This window comes from Bombus huntii, chromosome 6 (genome assembly GCF_024542735.1).
Source record: "Bombus huntii isolate Logan2020A chromosome 6, iyBomHunt1.1, whole genome shotgun sequence".
Taxonomy (NCBI): domain Eukaryota; kingdom Metazoa; phylum Arthropoda; class Insecta; order Hymenoptera; family Apidae; genus Bombus; species Bombus huntii.
The window spans coordinates 17,170,151-17,191,748 of NC_066243.1; the positions used below are offsets into that span (position 1 = coordinate 17,170,151).

The 21,598-nt window shown below is 38.4% G+C and overlaps 1 protein-coding gene across 2 annotated transcripts in view; it reads left to right on the forward strand.

Annotated features, from left to right (window-relative positions):
- Positions 1–21,598, forward strand: part of LOC126866796 (choline transporter-like protein 1) — a 54,384-nt gene that overhangs the window by 31,342 nt on the left and 1,444 nt on the right. For both annotated transcript variants that reach the window (XM_050620756.1, XM_050620755.1), the window contains exons 2-16: positions 10,305–10,450; positions 15,278–15,391; positions 15,507–15,661; positions 17,333–17,401; positions 17,988–18,081; positions 18,362–18,425; positions 18,511–18,619; positions 19,036–19,144; positions 19,398–19,517; positions 20,121–20,246; positions 20,316–20,422; positions 20,668–20,924; positions 21,022–21,188; positions 21,259–21,351; positions 21,449–21,541. In XM_050620756.1, the coding sequence (XP_050476713.1) occupies positions 10,400–10,450; positions 15,278–15,391; positions 15,507–15,661; positions 17,333–17,401; positions 17,988–18,081; positions 18,362–18,425; positions 18,511–18,619; positions 19,036–19,144; positions 19,398–19,517; positions 20,121–20,246; positions 20,316–20,422; positions 20,668–20,924; positions 21,022–21,188; positions 21,259–21,351; positions 21,449–21,541 (1,728 nt within the window). In that variant the 5' untranslated portion in view covers positions 10,305–10,399. The remainder of the gene's footprint in view (positions 1–10,304; positions 10,451–15,277; positions 15,392–15,506; positions 15,662–17,332; positions 17,402–17,987; positions 18,082–18,361; positions 18,426–18,510; positions 18,620–19,035; positions 19,145–19,397; positions 19,518–20,120; positions 20,247–20,315; positions 20,423–20,667; positions 20,925–21,021; positions 21,189–21,258; positions 21,352–21,448; positions 21,542–21,598) is intronic.

Sequence of the window (21,598 nt, forward strand, 5' to 3'; positions counted from 1 at the left end):
CGACTAATTGTCGCCTTGAGCCCAAGCTCATTGTCACAAGTCTCAAACAAATACAATTGGTTAGAATGACGGCAAATCGTTTAGTTACAACTGTAGATTTTAATTACAATGTTTTTATGGATTTTTCCGAGGTTTCAGAGGGAAAGCACCGGTGTCCTCTTATCTCCGACATATATATATATATATATACAGATCAAAAATAAAGAATACAATTTTGTAATACTGTAATAATACTTCGTTGAGAAAATGGATCTTATGCAGCAAATATTAATCGATTTTGTACACGTACCTGACTCTGACATGGATAAGCCAAAGATAATAAGTTGATAATCACTGATAATTCATATCCATAGCAAACCGGACAATAGTGGTAAACTACAAGGTGAATATCGTGTTTCATGGATACAAACGTTGTTATTTTTATAACAGACGGGAAGAGGGAGAGATATATTCCAGAGCTGATCCAGTTATTATTATACATAAGAATCACGTGCACGAGAACTTGGTGCATTTTCAAATTAAATTCCTTCGATAAATTGTATTCTTTATACGTCGTCTATTTTTGCATGGAGAACAGTATCCTATTCCATATTACTATACTCTGATGGAAAATAAGGGAAATAAAGTAAATGGAAGATATCGCAGGGTTTTCACAATTATCACGGTATTATATTAATAATTCCGAGACAATAAAGTTACATCGAATCACTTGGGGACTCAACGTTTCGAAAATCTATGCTCCATTCTTTCTAACAATTGGCGGTACTTAGCGTTAGCGAGATGGATTACAGTATGAAACTTTAAAAGTCCATAGATCCTTGAAATCCGGGCAGAAGCGTCTTAAAAGTTTCGCAAGTTTCGCAAGATCATTTGGAGCGCGGTGGTAATGACTTGAAAAGTTAAGCGATCCGAATCTCGCGCGTTATGACAGCAACTGGATTTTGTCACGATGTTTGTTCCAATTAAAATTTTGATAAAGCCACGGCTGAAAGAACTTCTCTCTTTTCTGTCCTGTAGAAATTATCACTCTTCCTTTCTTTTTACAAAAGTTTTAACGGTTTCTTTCCACACGGCCATTTTCTCGAGATTCTTCTATTTTCAATTAAACAATTTTTTTTTTTTTAACAATTTCTTCTCGATTCTATTCCCGTCGAATACGGCGATACGAGGGATGAATATTTCTGGGTGAAAATAAAATTGTCGATATCAAGGGAGGAACAGGATTTTCGGAATAATCGATGAGACGAACGCTGCGATTTATCATTTCTCTGTTAATAAATTTCTATCGTACCATTGTTCTCCGGAGCTGTTCTTTCATCCTGTCATCACCATTAATTCCACCCACAGCCTCTGCAGCTGCTTCATGGATTCCTCTTCTTCCACGTGTCGCTTAACTGCCGGTCTGAATCGACGATAATATATTCGATCGACTTAAATAAGTTTTATAATTAGAAAATCGATAATTATAATTATCCTCCTATCTACGTTAACTACTCCTACGTTCCAACCTCGAAGATTTATACAAATAGACTTCCAATACAGATTTTAACTGAATTCTAAAATAATTTGCTCATCTAGATTTTGCGAACAGCTAACATCCACGATTCGAAACGACGAAGCAAACGATCAAGTAAATAATAATTTTCTATTCTAAATCAAGTTTCTGAATGATTTGTTTTCGTCAATTTTCATCCATGTAAAAATCAAATTTATTACAAATCTTCGATAGAAGACTAGAAAATTCTTAACTTGCTTGTTTCTTCGATTCCTCCTTCAAATATATCCGAGTTAATATCTGAGATTATTTAGCTAGAAACCAGAAAACCGTCAATGGCTAACACCCGCGATTCTAAGCAATAATCTCCACCTTTCCACGCATTTTCCTCGTCCTCTGTCCAAAACCAATTTTCCCGATACAAAGAATTAAATGGTTATCACGTTCCGCAATCACGATGCCACAATTAATCCTCCTCTTTATACGTCGAGCGCTTTTACGCGATGATAAACAAACGGGCGATTTTCTATAAGAACACCATCGGACAAATGTTTGCCAACGTGTTCGATAAGAGAGCGACGCGTTCAGCACGCGGCGTAAACGGTGTCCTCTCGATTTCGTTTTAACGATCGTCGTTAAAACGACGAAATAATCGTGTCCAGGGACCCATGCGTGCGATTACAATAAAATAAATCCTAGGTAACCGTAGAGCGTGCATGGATCGGTGTAAAAATGGCGAGCCAGTCGTCAACGCGTTCCAGGGTTTAGTAGCGTGTGGAGAAATCGGTAACCGGCTTCGAATCAAGAATAGGAAATAACGCGAATCGATAATAGTTGCGTCGAATCACAGCCGTACAGTCGTGTACCGATTTGCAAATAATGCGAAATTTACCGTTCGCCGACTGTGTCATTTGCCTGTGGAATATTTGATCGTTCGATTCAACGATTTTCAATCCCACTATGGGCATAGATAAAATATTCTGGGTGGACAACTGTTCACGATCGTCGATGAATCTAGCAGATATCGATCATAGCGTGTGCGCGTCAACGACGTATTCTTCAACCGATAATCGAGGAGTAAATGTCACCGATTAAACGATTAAGCGCTAGTTTCGCGATAACGCGGTTTGGTTCCTGATTTTTTAAATTAATCTACCGTATCATCGTTAGGATTACTGAAACGATCGAAATGACGAAAATCGACGATACAGCCTTGCCACTGTTAATTTTATTCGAATTTTAATTTGGCCAAGTTCGAACAAGTCGAAATACGTGCAAACGTATCGGTCAATTTACCACGGAGAGAGATGCCTACTTCTATAGGATATCGTAGCACGATTCGAACGCAGCGGAAAAAGATACTGCGAGTTATATAAAACGAGGTTTTCAAAATCTTTTCACCGCACAGTTTTAAACAATCTTCGGTAACCCAGTTTTAGTTATTCTGATAACTAGCCAGTATATGAGTTAGCTCGTTTTATTTTTACCTCATTTCTCAACAAAATTACATTCACTCAACTTTTGCTGTTTGATATTCAATGGATTAGCCGAGGGAAGACTTTTATTTCGCATAAAAGCGTCGGCTTGGAACGAAGCGTTTCCTAATACTTTCTTTTTCCTAACGTGTATACATAAATGGGTTAGGAACTTTGAAATTATTGCCGTGGAAAAAGGGGAATTTGACCTGGTATTCGCGAGAGGATCGATGTCGCGGAATTTTCGTAAAGTATAATATTAGTTTCCGTATGGAGAACCTGTGAAAACACGAGCTCCTCCTCTGCGAAGTAAACACCTGCGTAAACGACTCTTTTTATTTCATCCCTCGTTATTTGAAATACTGTTCAAGAGAGCTCGTATGTCGCAATGTTTAAATAACGTACAGGTAAAGCTAGAAATCGAGAAGAGAGAAAAGAAGGAATACTCGTAACGAATTAATAACGTTTCTTGCTAATTTCCTTGCGCGATAGAAGTCTTGGGTCGAAGATCTTATCGATGTTCGATGATCGAAGATGTTCATAAGGTGACATAACCTGCTCGATGTACGCAAGATAGTCTTTAGACTTATACTATCGATTAAGAAGAAAAGCAATTCCTTGAAATATCGATAAAAGGCAAAATTAATTGTCAATATAATATATATCAGGCTCGATAGAATTATCTTTTCATATGCGAAATTTATTTGTACATAATCTCGATATACAGGGTAATTGGTGGTACAAACGGAAAGGGGGTGATTCTACGCGAAAAAAGAAGTCGAAAATATAGAATACAAATTTTTCGTTCGAGGCTCTGTTCTCGAGAAAATCGACTTTGAATTTTCGCTCGGTACGCGTGCACTTTATCGCGTCTCGTTATAACGGATCTCACTGTAGATCGTTGTTTCGAAGGAAAAATTAAAAAAAAGAAAAAATTTATATTCTATATTTTCGACTTCTTTTTTCGCGTAGAATCATCCCCTTTCCGCTTGTACCACCAGTTACCAGTTTTATTACTCGTGTAATTTCTTATCGATAATACAATCGAAAAGGTATTCATCGTCCCAATAAAGAATCAAATGTGTTAACAATAGCAAGAAACCATTAATAAGATCTTACAGTAGAAACATAAAGTGTCTATCGTTCGAGTAATTACAAATGGTACTGCATATGTGTTATATAGCGATAAACTTTGTTAGTTTTAATCCACTTTAATCTGTACGAATTAAATAATCATTACGATTTATTTACCTTTACCGCGCCCGATATAAAATCCGTTTCTACTTTATCGAAGGCTATCCTCGACTAAAATATCGCAAAACTAAATAGACGCAAACGGGTCACGATCGTTGATTAAATTTCAAGCGGTTAATTCCATGGGAAAAGAAACAAGCCCGCGAGAAACAAAGTTTCTAAATCTTGAAATCTCATTATCGTCATGGTAAAACGAGAACATTTAACCTATCAAACCACTTAATCAAGCTACTTCTAAAAAACGAACTAGCCCGTTAATTGGGACATTCGTTCCCCGTGGTACGGGCTCCGCGAAGTTCCCTAATTTCGCGAAATTCGATCAAGATACACGATATTCGCGTGCCCGACGCATTCCATTCGTTATCAAGGAAATATCGTGCCGCTGTTTAATTCCAGGTGACACGGTCTCGCTGTGGTTTCGAACGAGATTAACCGTACCTCTGTATTCCTCTGCAAACCCCGCCCGACCATTTTCTTTTCTTACCTCTCTTTTTCCTTCGCCATCCTTTCGTTCTCTTCGCCTCTTATCTGACGTACCCAATAACGAGGTATGTGTGTCGCTCGATAAGTTGTATTGTTCCTGGCTGGTTGGCTGGTTTGCGTCGAGCTTATCGACCTACTACCGGGGAAAAAGCAACTCCGGCGAAATTCGTCGCGCCAATCGTTTTTCGACCCCTGAAATGCTCTCTCCGTGTACGATCGATTCATCCAAGAAGCCTTCTTTGCTTCTCGTCTTCTTCTTTGTCGTCCTTTGCTTCGTTCCAGCTTATGTTGATTGAGACAGTGGTATAAGTAGTAAATAAGAAAGGATTGAATTTAACCGGCAAGTACGAAACTTCAACTTGATTCTGAAAATAAAATCTGTTATATCGCGTATTTGGATATATTTCTAAATAGGAAGTCTAGAAATATGGGATTCGTCGTATAATTGTAAAATGTTAAGCGAACGTTTGGATTTTAACATGGATTTGCAAGTAAAATTTATCGTATCTTGTACTTGTTTTAAAAATTATTTCGCAAAGATAGTTTGCCAGTAGATTAAAGCCATCCCCGACCGACACGCGAATGCCACAACTCGAAAGTATACAGGCGAAATTATTCCGTAAAAATAGTTCTACCACGAATTAAGCAGATACGCTGCGCGAAATCATCTTAAAACGCGAAAAATTATTCCGCGAAAGTAGTCTGCCTGCAAACGAACGCGCTAGGAGCCAACGCCACGTTACCTAACATTTTTTTAATATTCTAATTACGGAAGAGAATTTTGAAGATTTGCTACGTATATTTTTATCGTCACCTCTACTTTTATCCGGATTCTACGATTTTATAAAGTTGGAGAAAAAATCAAAGTATCCATAGGGGATTACGGTAAACTATCTTTTCTTCTTTTTTTTTTTTTTTTTTTTTTTTTTTGAAATCATGGAACTTCATTTCGTATTTCTGCCCGTTGCATAACGTCGCGATCGTGCAACTTTGGCGCATTTTTACAATTCGACCCTTGGGTGAAAGATGCGTACACCTAAGAAATAACGATACAAAGACGCGAGTAAAATTACTCGGGAAAAATAGTTCTTCTGCGAATTAAAAAGGCACGCCAGGTAAAGCTATGCCATAACTCGGCGGCAGGTAGACAAAATTATTCCGCAACGCGGCAATTGTTTCTACAAATTGAAAACCACATGCCGCGAATCTGTAATTTAATTTGCGAGGCGGCTATCTCGCAAGTGTATTTTATAACACGCGCCGTGCAAATTTATTTTTGTGGGATAATTTACCGTACGGTCTCCGATTCCGTTTGTGGCGACAACATTTTTCATGCATCGTTGAAAAAGCGGGGGTTTGGTATTCGGAAATAAGCAGGCCGAAGTAGGAAATGCGAAGATGGAAGTGGTCGTGAGCGAACGGCGCACATGTTCGATTTTTATCGCAGTCCGCGTTGATCGACTCCTACTCGCGTGAATTGCAGTTCGCCGGGATGCGTCGAAACACGTTCAAGGGTATATTTCTTAACCAAACTTGGCAAACTCGCGATGTGTGCTTCATTCTTTTTCTTCCCTACTTTCGGTCTTAACTTTTTATAGTGTGATATATGTATAGCGAATCGCAAAAATATTCTCCGCATTCGTCTTTCTTTTCCTTAGCGTTATTTATAGCCGCATAAATCGCTCGCATGGATTATTAGCAGAATAATGAAAAGTTACACGAGATTGTACTTACAGTGAGTGACTTACAAAAGTACTCGAGCGCTTACCTATAGAAAACCTTCGTATACATGTAGGTATATCAGTGTGTGTTGTTTAAAATATTTTGAAATTTCGTTAACACGTGTTTCCACGATTCTACCGTAATTAGCAGAGTTAATCTATATATCGTTATATCGTAATTCCGAATATGTTAAATAATTCAATAGCTTTCGTATCGATCTATCGTGCTTTAAATTACCATTTATGACGAATCGTTAAACGTCGCTATCGAAGCGTTTATACGGAATATTTTGTAAGAAAAGCATAAGATTACATATCTGTTTTCATATTTAGATTACGTATTTTACACGACCCTCGAGGTGCCGGATCTTGTCCATCGAGAAGATCGATGAAGATGAGTGATATTTCCACGTCCTTCTCAAGCGACGTTTCGTTAGTTTATCTTCCTACGTTCTTTTTTCTATTCTTCGCGCTTCGTTCTTCTTTCCATGCGAAAGTTTTTATAATTTCTGTTCGTCAAAAATGAAGCATTCAGGGAGGTTCGTCTACGTGTCTTTATTACGTTCAAAAGTGCAGCAATTGCATAATTTATAGTGGCGTATGGTCGTCGAATACGAAAAAGAAGACAGGTGGCAGAACTGAGAAAGATATATCAGAATTTTCACGACTGTATAACAAGTTTGAAAGTTCAACGCGCACCATGTAAAATATTTAACGTCGACCTTAATGGCAATTCGATGTATAAAAGATGTAACTCGAGCAAACGTGGAAGAACCTCTGTACGTTTGCCCTGCGAACTTTCTTTCTGCCTCCTATCGCAATTAGTACATTCCAAAGAAGATGGTATACATTGTGTCGCGTTTCGCAACTGCTCAAAACGATTCGAGAGGATTAACCGACCATAATGCGCGTTCATAACGAATAAATGGACAAACAACGCATTGATATTTCGCACAAAAGGTTAACAAAGAACGTACCTCGCCGTGCGCTTTGCTCCATTTTCGCTTTTCAATTACCGATGTTGTTGTTTCATAACCACAATCCTGATGATTAATCGGGACACAAAGTTTTAATAGGCTGTCTGCCCGGAAATTGCATCATCTCTTTCACTTTGCAACGAAATATTATGACGTTTCTCTCTTTTAACCTGCTTCTGTGCGTGTTGAAATTTCAAAATTACACGATTGCGCACCGACCACGTTATTAGATTTCCGAAAATTCCATATTTTTTTCATCGATCGAAGGATACCGTACACGGAACGACTGAAAATGTTCCAACAGGCGAAAAAGACGACAAACCAACAACCCCGTAGTCTCATGTACCAGTTATTTTGCTTATTCGTGTAGGCTTGCTCGATTAATCGATCGAAAGTGACGTGACTCGCGTCGAAAGAGGATGTTCCGGGAAATATTAATGTGACCAGGCGGAAAACATAAAAAAGGCGGAGTACATTTTCACGTAGACGATGATCGGCCATCTTGATCGTCATTAGTGGGGTTGTCGGACAGAGCTGTCCATTTATTTCCCAATTTTATCGTTATTATTCGATATTATGTTCCACTGTCTCTCGTTTCTGTTTATTCGCGGTTCTTGCCTGTAAACACGTTAGTATATCATAAAGAGAGGTTCGTGCGTTTTAAGCGACGTTCGTTTAAATAGAACGCAATTTTTACTTTGACGCAGAGTTAGTTTCGCAAAGAGTCGCAGAGAGAAAAAACATATTTAACTGTGAATCGCGAATCAAGAAATCAGAGTAACACCGTGATGCAATATGGTGGACGTATCCAGTGGTAGTTTTTAATCTGAACAATTTCGTAACCTAGTTTTTGAAGTCGGTCCATAGTTACTCATTTTTATTACTCGTTTTCAAGTATCGCGTTGAGCCAGTTTGGACAGCATCCGCAGTTCCGAATTGGTTTAATCCGCACGTAGAGCATATAGGTCAAAGCGTCCCAAGCGAGTCCAACTTTCGTTCACGTTATATTACGATTAGTTTCACATTTGCTTCACTTGTCGCGTAATAAAATTCCACTTTAAAACAGTGTTTCGTACCTGCCGCTGGCCACTGCACAAATCCATAAAAGCTATTCTATAATTAATGTCCACGTCAAAAACTAATATGCAACAGGGTAGCTATAAGTGCAGAAACGGATAACCTGGAAAATATTGTGTTTCACACCGAGCCGCGCGCTCTCGCGAACAGGAAAACATCCATCGGCATTAGTTTAAAACTAATACGTTGATCGACAAGTTACAAGTTGCGGGATTGCAGATTTCGGTGGTAAAAGGCAATCCTTAAAATTTTGCGAGTTACGCCAATTAAATCCGTGATGCTATTAATACGATTTATGATTTCATACATCGTGGGAATTTACTTGTACGATTATTGTAGACTTTTCAAAGCTATCGGACGTGAAAATTAATTGAAATTAATTTTTCCTTTCGGATATAGCCATTCCTATTTTCTTTTCGTAACTCGCGATTCATAAATAAAATTGCAATCTGCTCCGAAGAAAAACGTCGAATCGATGTTTATATTCAACTATCCAGTGCGTGATATTTTCGACTAGTCGCGGGGAGACGCGATCTCGAGGTAGCGCGTCGACGGGAGTCGTAAATTCCCGTTACGATTATAATAATCGATACCACGAACAGATCGATCCCCTTATTTCTTTCGGGATAATAGAGGCGGTTGATGCGGTATAAGACTGCGTTATAGTATCTATATTTCCAACAACTTAGTAGAAGAAAGAATTACGCCGTTGCGTAAGATGCAAGTGTCGTAGACGAAGGTTCGACGGACGAAGACCCGGTAGAGAGACGTTGATTGTTCTCAGGTTAGAGAATCAGCGTAGAGACCCGGACTGATCTATAGATGAGATCGAGTCCGAGTAAATACGCTGACTGTCCTGTCGTAGTAGAACAAATCCCTCGCAGTTGAATATAGTAATGTAATAGATGCAGTTCGAGATGTTGTCCGATCGGTAGGTGACTTGGCAGTTTTCGACTTGGTGCCAGAGTATCGACAGAGTTAAGTCGGTCCTCGTGTTATTACGGAGGAAAGCTCGGTATGGGTGTGCCTTTTGAACTAAGAATGCGGATTAGTCATTCACACTTTTCGTTAGGAAAGCGAGGGTAACGAACCTTCATGTCCATTGGTTGTAGCCAACGTCAATAAATGATAAAGCTGCTTTTCCGTTAGACAAATATCTGCTTTCTTCGTAATTTCTAAGAAGGTGCAATAAATCTAAGGACTGTTCTAAGGACCGTCCATAAACCGAAAATATTTCAAGGATTATAGATTAAGTTGAAAAGATTCTGTTTGCTTAGGTTTATCGAGGGTCTGTATAAACGGTACGTGGGCCTTGGAGGCCAGACCACGAGGGACCTCGTACGGACCATCTCACGCGACGTAACGTTAGTAGTTAGTGAACTGTCGTGCTGTACGCTCATCGTTGAGTTGTGATGTATAAAACAATTTCACTAGTATCGTTGTTAATCTAATAATCTCGCAGAAGATGATATACGCGGGCTCGAGGATCTGAGAAAACAGAGGAAAACGAGAACAGATTTTCGCACTCCGACTCTCCTTATAAAGATAGCGTGGGTCGGCGATATTCCGACGCAAGAAAGAGTCTTATAAATACTCCTATTACACGAGTATTAACTGCTTCATTTTTGATATTATCGAGGAAATCGAGTAGTTTCTTATCTCCGTCTTATCGACCGGTATTATATCGGTACTTAAAGATATCGCGTATTCCTCGCGCACTATACTTATTATCGCGAAGTGTTGCGCCGCGACGCAAGAATCCTCGATGCGACGGTTGCTGCGGCCATTTTAAAGAACTTCCGTTTTAATTTATTCCCGGAAGCGGGCGCATCCGTGACATCGGACAGTGTGGAGCCAGGAAAGGATCAAGAGGAGCAATACACCGGCTGTTAGCGAGGATTAGCCAGTTCCTCGAGGATGAGCTGTTGCTGTTGCACGGACGAGCCATCGTCCAAAGTGGAGCCCGGGGTAAGGATTATTCTTTACGATTACGCTTGGTTGAAATTTCCGCTCGAGTATTTCAATATAAAAACTTCTGGTCTCGTCTCGTCGCCATGGCGGAAAAAGGAACAGAAGCCAGGTCAGGTCACTGATTTCGTTGAAATTTCGCGCGCAGTTCGCGCACGGGGTGCAATTCTTTTCGCGTAATGGCGGAGAAGAGCGATAATTATTCATGAGAAACGTATTGGCCTCACACACGCGCTTTAATTGTCGTATCCGTGTCTAAATTACGTTCGAGTATATTTAACCAAATAGGTTAGCGATGAATAAACGACCGTTCCGTCTAAAGTTTGCGTTTAGTTTGGCGATTATGTCGGATGGACTTTTACGTGAAACGTTTTCATTTTGGGTCCAATTGTTTATGAAACTGTCTCGACGAGTATCTATTTTTCTTTCTCTTTCGCCGGGTTTTCTGAAGATAAACACGTAGATAAACGTAGCTAGTAATAATAATACGAACGAAAATGAAAGATAGATGGAATTCGGAACATAGTTTGTTTTTAAATCCAGCTATATCGGTGACCTGTGCCTTGAATTACTTATGCTCGAGCTTTTCACGAACGTAAGTTTCTATGCTTTCGACAGTCGTGAAAATAGGAATCCCAGGTCTCTATAGTTTCTCACATTCGTTTCAAAATTAAGAATCGTTAATTACGTAATATCGGACGTACAGACGCGCTTGTTGTTTGTTGTTTTGTTGTTTCTAATTAATGTGCGCGTGTGACGTTATAAAGCGTTAATTTCCGTTTTAAAATCACCCTTCGATCGACTAAGACCACGGCTTCAAACCGTTAAAAAGCTCATACGTACGAGGGTTAAACGTTTCATCTTCGAAAAACGATACCTTTTAATATGTAACTGATCCATATATTGCTAAATCCGCTTACAGGAGTAATCGTATACTCAGCGAACACTTTCAAATTCTGAATTATACTTTTTAGCACGTTGTTATTACGTCCTTATTGCGAATTTTTATCACATTTTTACGAATACGTGTACAAACTTCTACTAATGAGACATCCTTTCTCTTTTTCGTTATTTAAATTCTTTTACATCAACTAAGAACAATTATACTGGTTTGAAAATGATAATCCCAAGTGCCATTAACGGATTACGTCGAAGTTCACGAAATATTTCGCGTTCCATGTAATAAACTTTGGAATTCCGTCAGAAATAACAGAAAATTTGTTTTAAATATCGAAAGCGGGTGAAACGAACAACAAATAGGCCGGTGGAAAAGCTTTGCCTTTTTTATTATTCTCATCAACAAACGCACGAACACTTTTTTCTTTAGAAAACCATTTCAACCTGTGTCTTGCCATTTGCTTTAAAGCCGTTCAGACTGATTAATTCTATCGCGACTATTGCGAGCGCAACAACTGTAACAAATATTTCACTAGAAACTACTATTTTTTTTCATAAATAAGATTCGGTGTAAAGTGGATTTAGTTGATTTACAAAGTCTACTAAACGGGATATAAATGATTATTAGAACGTGCGTAGCGAATATAAGCGTTTATGGAAATCTATGTTTGAGATGTACAAATAAATGTAAAATTACGGTAATTAAATGCTTTAAATACGGTGCTTACATATAGCCCATCAAAGTTAAATTTAGCACAGAGAACTCGTGCCGCCAAAATTCGTCATTTTCGTCCAAAGGGTTGAAAATAGAAAGACGTAAATACATTCAGTCAAAATAGCGCAATAAACAGATATTTCATTTCCAATGATAAAGCGAACAGGACAGAGTCAATCAAGAATATAAAGTTAAAGAGAAAGAGAGAAAATTCTGGAATAGATAATCCGTTTTGAAAAATGAGGATTGGAAAGCGAGGGGAAAAACTTAAATTTAATACAACGAGCGAAGTTACAGTTCCAAGGTGGCGAATTCCAGAAATAACGCATCGTATGCAACGTGTTGGATAGCACTTTCTTACGACCATAAATGCGGATAAATGGTTTAATTATAACTGTTTGTTCTCCGTATTCCAAAATGTAATTGAGAAAGGGGTGGTCTTAAACTGGTGATCACTAGCGTGCATGGAAACCGTGTATTCACGCTGCGATGAAACCGCTGTTTTTGCGCTTATATGTATCCTCTAATTGTACGGTTATATACCGATGGTTCCGTTGATCTACAGGGTGATTTAGAAATAACGGGATGATTAAAATTTGATTTTCGCTAGAGACTCGAGCGAAAACCCGAATATCATCGTTATTATCACACGCGCGCGTTCAACGTTATCGAACGCGGACGAAACCAAGCGAATAAAACAGATATTTTTTTTTGTTGCACCAACATGCTAATAGAGTGGAAATAAATAATCTCGGGATAATAATAGTGGTAACGTTGTAGTAGTTGGTAATTGCCGGTCTCTGTGATTACATTGTTTCGGTAATGAGAAATACGAAAGCAATAATTATCGGCTTTTCTATCTGTTTCGTAATTAACAATTAAACTAGCGGTGAATCGAGTTACAAAGTTGTTAATTGACAATGAGACACCGTCCAACGACTACTGTCTTCGTCATTGTTCTGTCGTTTCTGAAATTCTCCCGCGCGATTGTTGAACTCTCTACCACGATCGAACTGATATTAGTCAAATTTTATACGATTCCAGTTAATAAAAGTTACCAGTGCTAATTAATTCTTCTGCATAACTGTAGCAAATTCGACGATAAAACAGTCAATTTCCGCAAGTATAATATGGTAATAATAATTTCTTACTGTGAAACAGTGTTGTAATATTATCAATAATTATCTTTTCGATTATCGATTAGGGATTATTATTAATATTAAGACTGTCGAGATTCGCTCGTTCGTTGCGCCACGCTTTGATGATATTAACGCATCATAACGCGATCAATATTACTCCATGTAATAACAAAATTTCCATTCGTGCGAGGAGAACGTGTCGAAAAAATGAACGGCTTAACGAAGCTTTTAATTTTGCTTGAAAAGCTTACGTACAAAAACGTGCGTATTAATTTCTCACGGTGAAGATTAACATATATTATCTACGTAGTATCGATCATGTTCCTAGACCGCCATCCTTTAGACGGAGTTCCGTTCTGAAATTTCACGGTTTCCCTTTAAACTGAATGAAATTACAGAGATAGCGTTCAAACGGTAATTTAAAGCGACTAAAATATTTAAAAAGAAAGATAAGAATCACATCTTTTTCATAAGGTTCTAGTAGATCTCAATTTTTGTTATTACATATAGAAAAATATGTTCCTCCTAAATTACTTGACAGAATACAATTAACTAGATATCGTGTGATCGATAAGATCCGGTAATTTTGTTAACATAATCTTTGACAGCTACCAAAACAAAATAAACGCATCGATCATTACACGAAGAGACTTGTTCCATTTGACTAATCATCTGCCTGAATATTGCTTTTTTTTTCGTTAAATTCACAATCAAAAATATGCAATATTTGAAACCGTATGCTACTCTATTTATTACTATTTATTAGTTTAAACAAACAAAATAATAGAAAGAAGAGGAAAAATAAAATGCTCGAACGAAAAGATACAGACTTTCGCACAAATACCCGCGTTCAATTTCTTTTTAAATTTAAAAAAAAATTATACGATTGCAATAACTATTCATATACAATACACACGCATTTTCAAACGAAACCTGTCTGGGATCCCACTATATCTTCCTTTAACGTTTCTCTGGCCAAATCCGATCAAAACGTTTAACCAAACTCGTAATCCATTGCAAAACACGAATAGCATAAATTTCACGGTTCCGTTGTTCGTTCCACCGTGAAAATCGAGGATAAAGAGTTTCTAAGTTTATACTTCATCTAAAAGTAAAATTTTGTTAATAATATTCGTTCAATTGTGCGAGACGATTCGGGTAATTAAGTTGAGAGGTTGCGAAAGGGCCAAAAACAGTCAACTTCCATTTGACTGAAAATTTCCTCTACAAGGACGATTTTTAACGACGACTCGGACTCGATCAAGAGTTGCTTAATGTAAACGCGACTTTAACGAGAACGAGGCGTAAATAAATGTTGACAACGTGACACGATGATGTTATCAATGGAACGTAATGGCACGCCTTTAATAAGACGAGTCAAGGGAGAGAGAGAGGGGAATTTAATTACGAGAGGCACGCTAATGCAAGGTCACCGTCGAACAGTCTAATTAATTTAGGGTGATGTCTACTACGATCGTTCGACTCGTAACAGGGTTACCAACTGCGTTCTGCCGATGAAACGACGCGGATTCTCGTTGAAAGCGTTTAGCTACGCTCGATTTCACCGGGCTGAAAATTTACCGGAATTCTGACCGCGACCAATAGATTCGACGTTTTCGATCGTTACACGAAAAGACGTTCGCGTTCCACCGACCAACTCCGTCTTTTTCTCTCTCTCTCTCTCTCTCTCTCTCTCTCTCTCTCTCTCTCTCGTTCGCCTACTCTCTGTTTTCTGATTCGAAACTAATTTTTCGTCTACGCGGTAAATTGGAAAAACGAACGACTCGAAAATGTAGATTTAACCCTCGAACGCATGAGCATCTTTTCAAACACGTTTCGTTTAAAAAATTCGCGATTATCCATCTAATAACAGACGTTTTTAATAAAACAACTCGTCTATTCGTCCGAGTGAGAATACCGAACTGGAAGGGAAACCGGAATCTTACCTCGAATTTCGTTTGCTCGTTTGCGAACAAAATATCACCGATGATATTTATTCGGTGGAAAAAAAAGTGAAGCTTGACACGCTCGCGATTTCGATAAAACAGTTACGATTTTCCATACTTTTTGTTTCAGACACCGGACCACGAGGGGATGTCGACGAGGCAGCCGGACCAGTTTTTCGTTACCGATCGATCGTGCACTGATATCCTGAGTTTGATCGTTCTGATCGGTTTGGTCATTGGTTTCGTACGTTCAACATTTTCTATTCTCTCTCTCTCTCTCTTTCTCTTCACTTTGTTTCGTTTCTCTTTTGAAACAACGTACGTAGAAAGTACAAAACGTTTTCCTGTTACCAATATAGGGTTTTCTTATGAGCATCGTCGCGCAGAAAGGAGACATTTACCGCGTTGTAAATGGCTACGATGACTGTGCGAACGTTTGCGGTCGTATCACGGAAAGAGAACGTTCGAATAATTCCGATTTCGCATGCAAGGGTAAAGACATGAGGAAAAACCGGTAAGCATAACCTGTTCATTGACTCAAGCATGTATGACACGAGATGTATATGCGAACAGCGTTAAAACTACGTTGGCCCCTTTTCGAATGACCGTTTCCACGTTTCATCGCCCCATTCAATTTTAACTCGATGGGAGATGTCGGAGGATTAATTGATATATATCGTTATCCACGGTCACATACACACGATGAAATTAATTAATCGTCACAGAGAATACGATAAATTTTGATTCAAAATTTCCTGTTTGCTGTTCATGAATATAATACTGCTACTAGATCACTCTAATCTTACATTCACGGTAAAATTATTCTATATTTATTAGCAGACCCTTGTCATTTGAAAAAACACAATTTCATCGTATATAAATCATTCGACCACTAGAATCGTTTCAATCGTTTTACCGACTATTTCGAGTATTCGTGTTTCTTTCAGAGAAATTTATCTTTCTGAATGAAGTGCCCCGAGTTAAGAAAGTCAAATCTTTAATCATACACAAGCTGGTGAAAAGAACTTTAAAACCTCTATAAACTCGTTTTCGAAATTAACAGCAACTGTTCCCCGCCGACTTCCAATCTATCCTATCCCCATAAACATCGATGATAATCTATATAGCAACGATCTATCGAAATACATACGTGTGTACGTGCAAGCAGCACACCCGGTCACCGTGTAGATGTTCAAGCCTCGCCAAATACGGTGCCATTGCTCCCGAAGGATTAATAATTCGTCGACGGATTAACATCGAACCTCATAGCTGCGACAACAACGCGAAATTCAATATTCCGTGCGTCGACGACTGAATGAATGAAACAAGTTCGCGACAATGGGATCCGCTATACGATATTAATATTTTCTAGGCAGCGAGGCGTTCGCGATGGTGGTTGAGCGCGCGAATACGTCAAATTATACAGGAACGTGTTCACGCTATTACAGTTTTTCTTCGAGTCTCAAATAATCGATTTGTGGAAAGAGGTAGAAAGGGGGCGAAAGAATTTCCCTATTCTGTCTGAGATTTGATTTGTAAAAATCTGTCAAGGCATCGTGCAGTAACGAATGATTTTTAATTGGTAGACATAATTTTCTTGATTAGAAGGAAAACGCGAACCAACTCTTAACCAGCTACAGAAGTATAAATTCATACTAAACTATCTAAAAATGTGAAATCGCTTCTCCATGACCTTATTACGATTTTATTATTAATTTGAGATTAACGTTACAAATACCGATAACGACGTCAAGCTGCTCAAAGCTATTCCTTATCAACAAATTTTCTAAAGTAACAGAATTCCGAACTGACCGTTTCCCTAAATTTTTCCATTTCATTTCTAATTTTTAATATTAGCGAGTACTAGTTCTGGCCATTTAAACTGTTATACAGCGTGAATACGTACCATCCTGAATACGTTTGTGTAGACTCTCGATCGAGACTCACCTTGCTACCGATCTATTTCATCCCACCCTGATCTCCAATTCTTTATGCTATGCGTGAAATCTCGGTGGAGAACTTAGCCGGGCCGTGTGAAATAATGCGGTTAATTAGTGTGAATGTTGCGTGTAAATTCGATACCCGGTCCGGGTGGAAAACGCGCTGCAACTTGCCAATTTCCGACGACACTTTTCGCGCAATCGTTCATTAGCACCGTTACTCATTCGTTATTCATTTCCCTCAGGTACCTGCAGATTACGGTGGACACACGAGGGGTGAGAACTCGCACGTGCGTGGAAAAATGCGGCCCTCAGTTAGTATCACCATGATGCAAGGGATCCCGTACGCCACTTCCAGTTGCGGGATCGTAAAGAACGATGTCTGCATTGCACGAAAATTGCCATTACCTATATTTGTATTTTATTCTCTTTAATTCAAGCGTGATTTCAACAAATACGATCAACGCGAAATGCTTTCGCGGATAGCTCGTCTTAACTCTGCCGCATCGTTTGGTTCACTTTCGACCGAATCGAATTTTTCTCTGTATCAACGAATTTCCTAGATTTGAGGAAAATATGAAATAATATGAATGCTTTGATATCATAATATATGATTCTTACGAATGATGGCTTTGATCGTATCTATGTTAATGGCTTTTTTAAAACATTAAAATTTAAACAGTAGCGTTAACGCTATGAGAAAAGTTAATACTATACTGTCATAGAGTGTTCTGCGGTGGAAAGAATTATTTCTCTTAAAAAATTTGTCTTTCAAAATGTCAGTTATAATCGTATAAAATGTCACGCGTTCCAGCATAAATAAATTCGTGCAATGTTCGACACATCCATGCTTTATTCCCGAATGATTTTGATCGTTCTAATATTTCATTTTGCTCGTAGGGATACGGTGTTTTTAAATCGCTGCGTGAAGAACGAAACGATGGAGTCGATCACTTCTTTGATCACGAAACTCGGTCTCGATAATTTTTACAAGGTTTGTAAATTCCCTTTTTAATAGCAATTAAACACCCGTTAATCGAAGTTTCGCCAAATCCATATACCTTGCTACGTTAAATCATAGTAAGTTTACGACATTTTCCGTCGGTATAGATCGTCACCAACAGGTAAATACAATCTTTGTAGCGTGTAAACTAAGCAACTTATGTAAACTTAAAGGAACAGCGTAGATATTTAGTTTGAACTTTATCGTCTTCTTGCCTCGGGTTGATTTTACTCTCTGAAACGTGTTCAGAAACGGATTCCTTCTTTTTCAGGAAGCCTCCAGGGATCTTAGCGTTGCTTCGAGAGAGATAGTTTACTTATTACTGATCGCTTTAGGTACGTACTACGTCTTCTTTTTCTTACAAAATTTTCTTTCTTTCGCGTGAACATTTTTTCACATTTCTTCGTTCTTTATCCTCAGCTATATCATTCGGCATTTTAATCGCTTTCCGCTACATGGTGCAATGGATTGTTTACATTGTTTTAACAGCCGTTATTTTGGCGTCCATCGGTGGTTCGGCATTTCTTTGGTAAGATTTCGATTGATATTCTTTTTTTTTTTCTTAGATTCGTTTAAATATGAATATCACGGCCGAAGAATACACGATTTTTATGCTTTACGGTGGAACAATTTTCAAATTTCTTTCTTTTTTTATTTGATTTTGGTATTAGATATATGTATGTGTATAAAAAATATTAATTGTCACAACATTATACCGTTTTTCTTTTTTTACAAAACCCTAAATTTATCAGCTATTTTCGAAAGATGTGTACTATTGTATTTAACGAGTCATCTTTCCAACTCGGTAAGTATAGAATCAGAATATTCTCTTCTAGCCGTTAAGGCGGAGATCAATGATCGTCGTTACTTCTGACGAAGACGATTCGTGGTTAAAGGTTGTCATCATCATCGTGTGTTCTAAGTGGAGACATTGTGTTTGCGCAGGCTAACGTGGTACTGGGAGAAAAAAGCGGTGCAAACGCATGAAATAGACGTGGAAGATTCGAGCGAGCAGGCTTACATAGTCTACGCGATCATACTGACTGCTGTTACGGTAATGAGTCTTGATATTTTGAAGATTCTTCCTCATTGTCCTGTCATCGAATTTGTCGACATTTTATTTAAAAAATTTGTTAACGACCAGATATATCATATAATTAAGGAATTTTCATAGACCATCCGTTGAACGATTTTTCTATATAAATTAGAGATGTCGTTTGTCGGCTATTCGTAAATGTTTTAGTCACTAAATTTGTCGAAAAAATAACCGAAATACATTGATGTTATCGATTGGACATAATTTACAGGTCATCATTCTTCTGATCATTCTGGTGATGAGAAAACGAATCGCCCTGGTGATGCAGCTGTTCCATGAGGCAGGAAAGGCTGTCTACGCGATGCCAGTGCTCCTCCTTCAGCCTGTATATGTACGTAAATATTTGATAAAACTAACGTATACAGAGTGATGCAACATTTCTGCCCACTCGAACAACTTTTCCCTCTTTTCGATGAACAAACTCATAGCGTATCGAATAATCTAAAATTGCTTTCGGACTCCATGCTTTTTCCTCTTCACCCTCGTTTCAGGAACATCAAATTTTCTTATCTTTATATTTATCTATCGTTATGCTTCTTCTCACTCGGCATGTAAGTGAGAGAGGGCTACTACTTTATCTTCCTATCAATGTGCATTCTTTTCTTCCTATTTTTAAGTCACGTGATATACAGTTGAAAAATAGGAGATCGCACGACGTCGTGGTCGAACAACACGACGGAAGAAACGATTTACGCAGTAAACTTGGAAGAACAAGGTTCGAGAATAAAAATCCGGACAAACTTTGAAATTTGTATCTTTTAATCGTTGTCATACTATTTTCTGTGATATAACATCGTATTAATTGTTTTTATATCGTACTTATTTTCGTTAACAGAAGCTCTGACAACTTTTTGCAGCAAATGCGTTGTAAGCTTCCGTTTTCGATTAATTTACTTCGAAGAATGCTTTAAACATGTACAGTCATCGGTTTCAGACTTATCTTCTGATCGGTCTCACCGTGTGCGGCTGGCTTTACTGCATGCTTTGGATCGAAAGCGCGGGGAACATTTACAAGAACCGGAAAAGTCACATCCATTTCAGGAAGGATAGTGTTCTAGTCGTAAGTGATGGAATTATGTAACGCAAAATTTAACAGAGGCAGAAACGACTAATATGTAACATTTTTCAGGCGACCAGATGGTACAATCTGTTCTTCTTCTTCGTCACCTGCGAATTCCTCTTGGGCTGCCAGCATATAGTCGTCGCTGGCGCCGTTGCACGTTGGTTCTTCACCAGGTGACGCTGATCGATATCTTAATTCACACGTAGACACGATGGAAATTTCCATATTCCGTTTTTATTCCACTTACTCGACTAGTAGACTTTGCATTTTCATCGAATAAAATAATATTATTCTTTACGATAGTAATCCAAAGAGAAGAATAGAGAACGAGATTTAATTTTCTAACGAAACACTTGCGATCACAAAAATCGCGAGTTTCGTCCAATAGTAAGAAAAAATAAAATTTTCTTTCGAACAGGGACAAGAAGCAGGTCTCTCTGCCAGTCGTGAAAAGCTTTGGTTATCTCATACGATATCATTTAGGCACTGTAGCATTTGGCGCACTGATTATTGGTATAGTTCGATTGATAAGGGCCATCATTTCCTTCGTGCAAAATCGCCTCAAGAAATACGACAATGATTGCGTACGATTAATCTTATGGTGCTGTCATTGTTGTTTCTGGTGTTTCGAGTGCGCTTTGAGGTTCCTCACGAGGAATGCTTACATCGAAACAGGTATGTACTACATGATATATACTAATTTTTTTTAGCAAGTATTCGTCACATCCTTCAATTTTCTTATCTTAATCTTTTAATCTGTTTGCTCGCTCAGCTATATACGGATGTAATTTTTGTACGGGAGGCAAAAAAGCTTTTCAGGCTTTAGCCAGCAACGTGCTAAGAGTCGCAGCTATCAACAGCGTTGGAGACTTTGTTCTATTCTTAGGAAAAGTAACGGTGGTCACGTTGACAGTTGTTTCAGGAATTTACTTACTACAGGTACGGATCTATGTTCATCCGTAAATCAATTTTTCCAACTTTAGATCTGTTAACCTCTTTGTCTGTTTAGAAAAAAGAAGGACTCCATTATCCATGGGTACCGATTGCGTTGGCCGGATTTTTCGCTATGTTGGTCGCGCATTGTTTTATTTCCATATACGAGGTAACTTTTGTAACAATTTTTAGAAATAAACTTGTATCTTCACGTGTGAAACAACATCGATTATCGTCCGTAATTGTGAAATTTATGTTCGTTACAGATGATCATAGATACGATATTCATCTGTTTCTGCGAAGATTACGCGAAGAACGATGGCATCAACAGGCCATACTTCATGAGCCGTGGATTAATGGTAATTAACATTTTCTAATTAGCCGTGCATTATAGAACGATGCTTTATATCGAAATG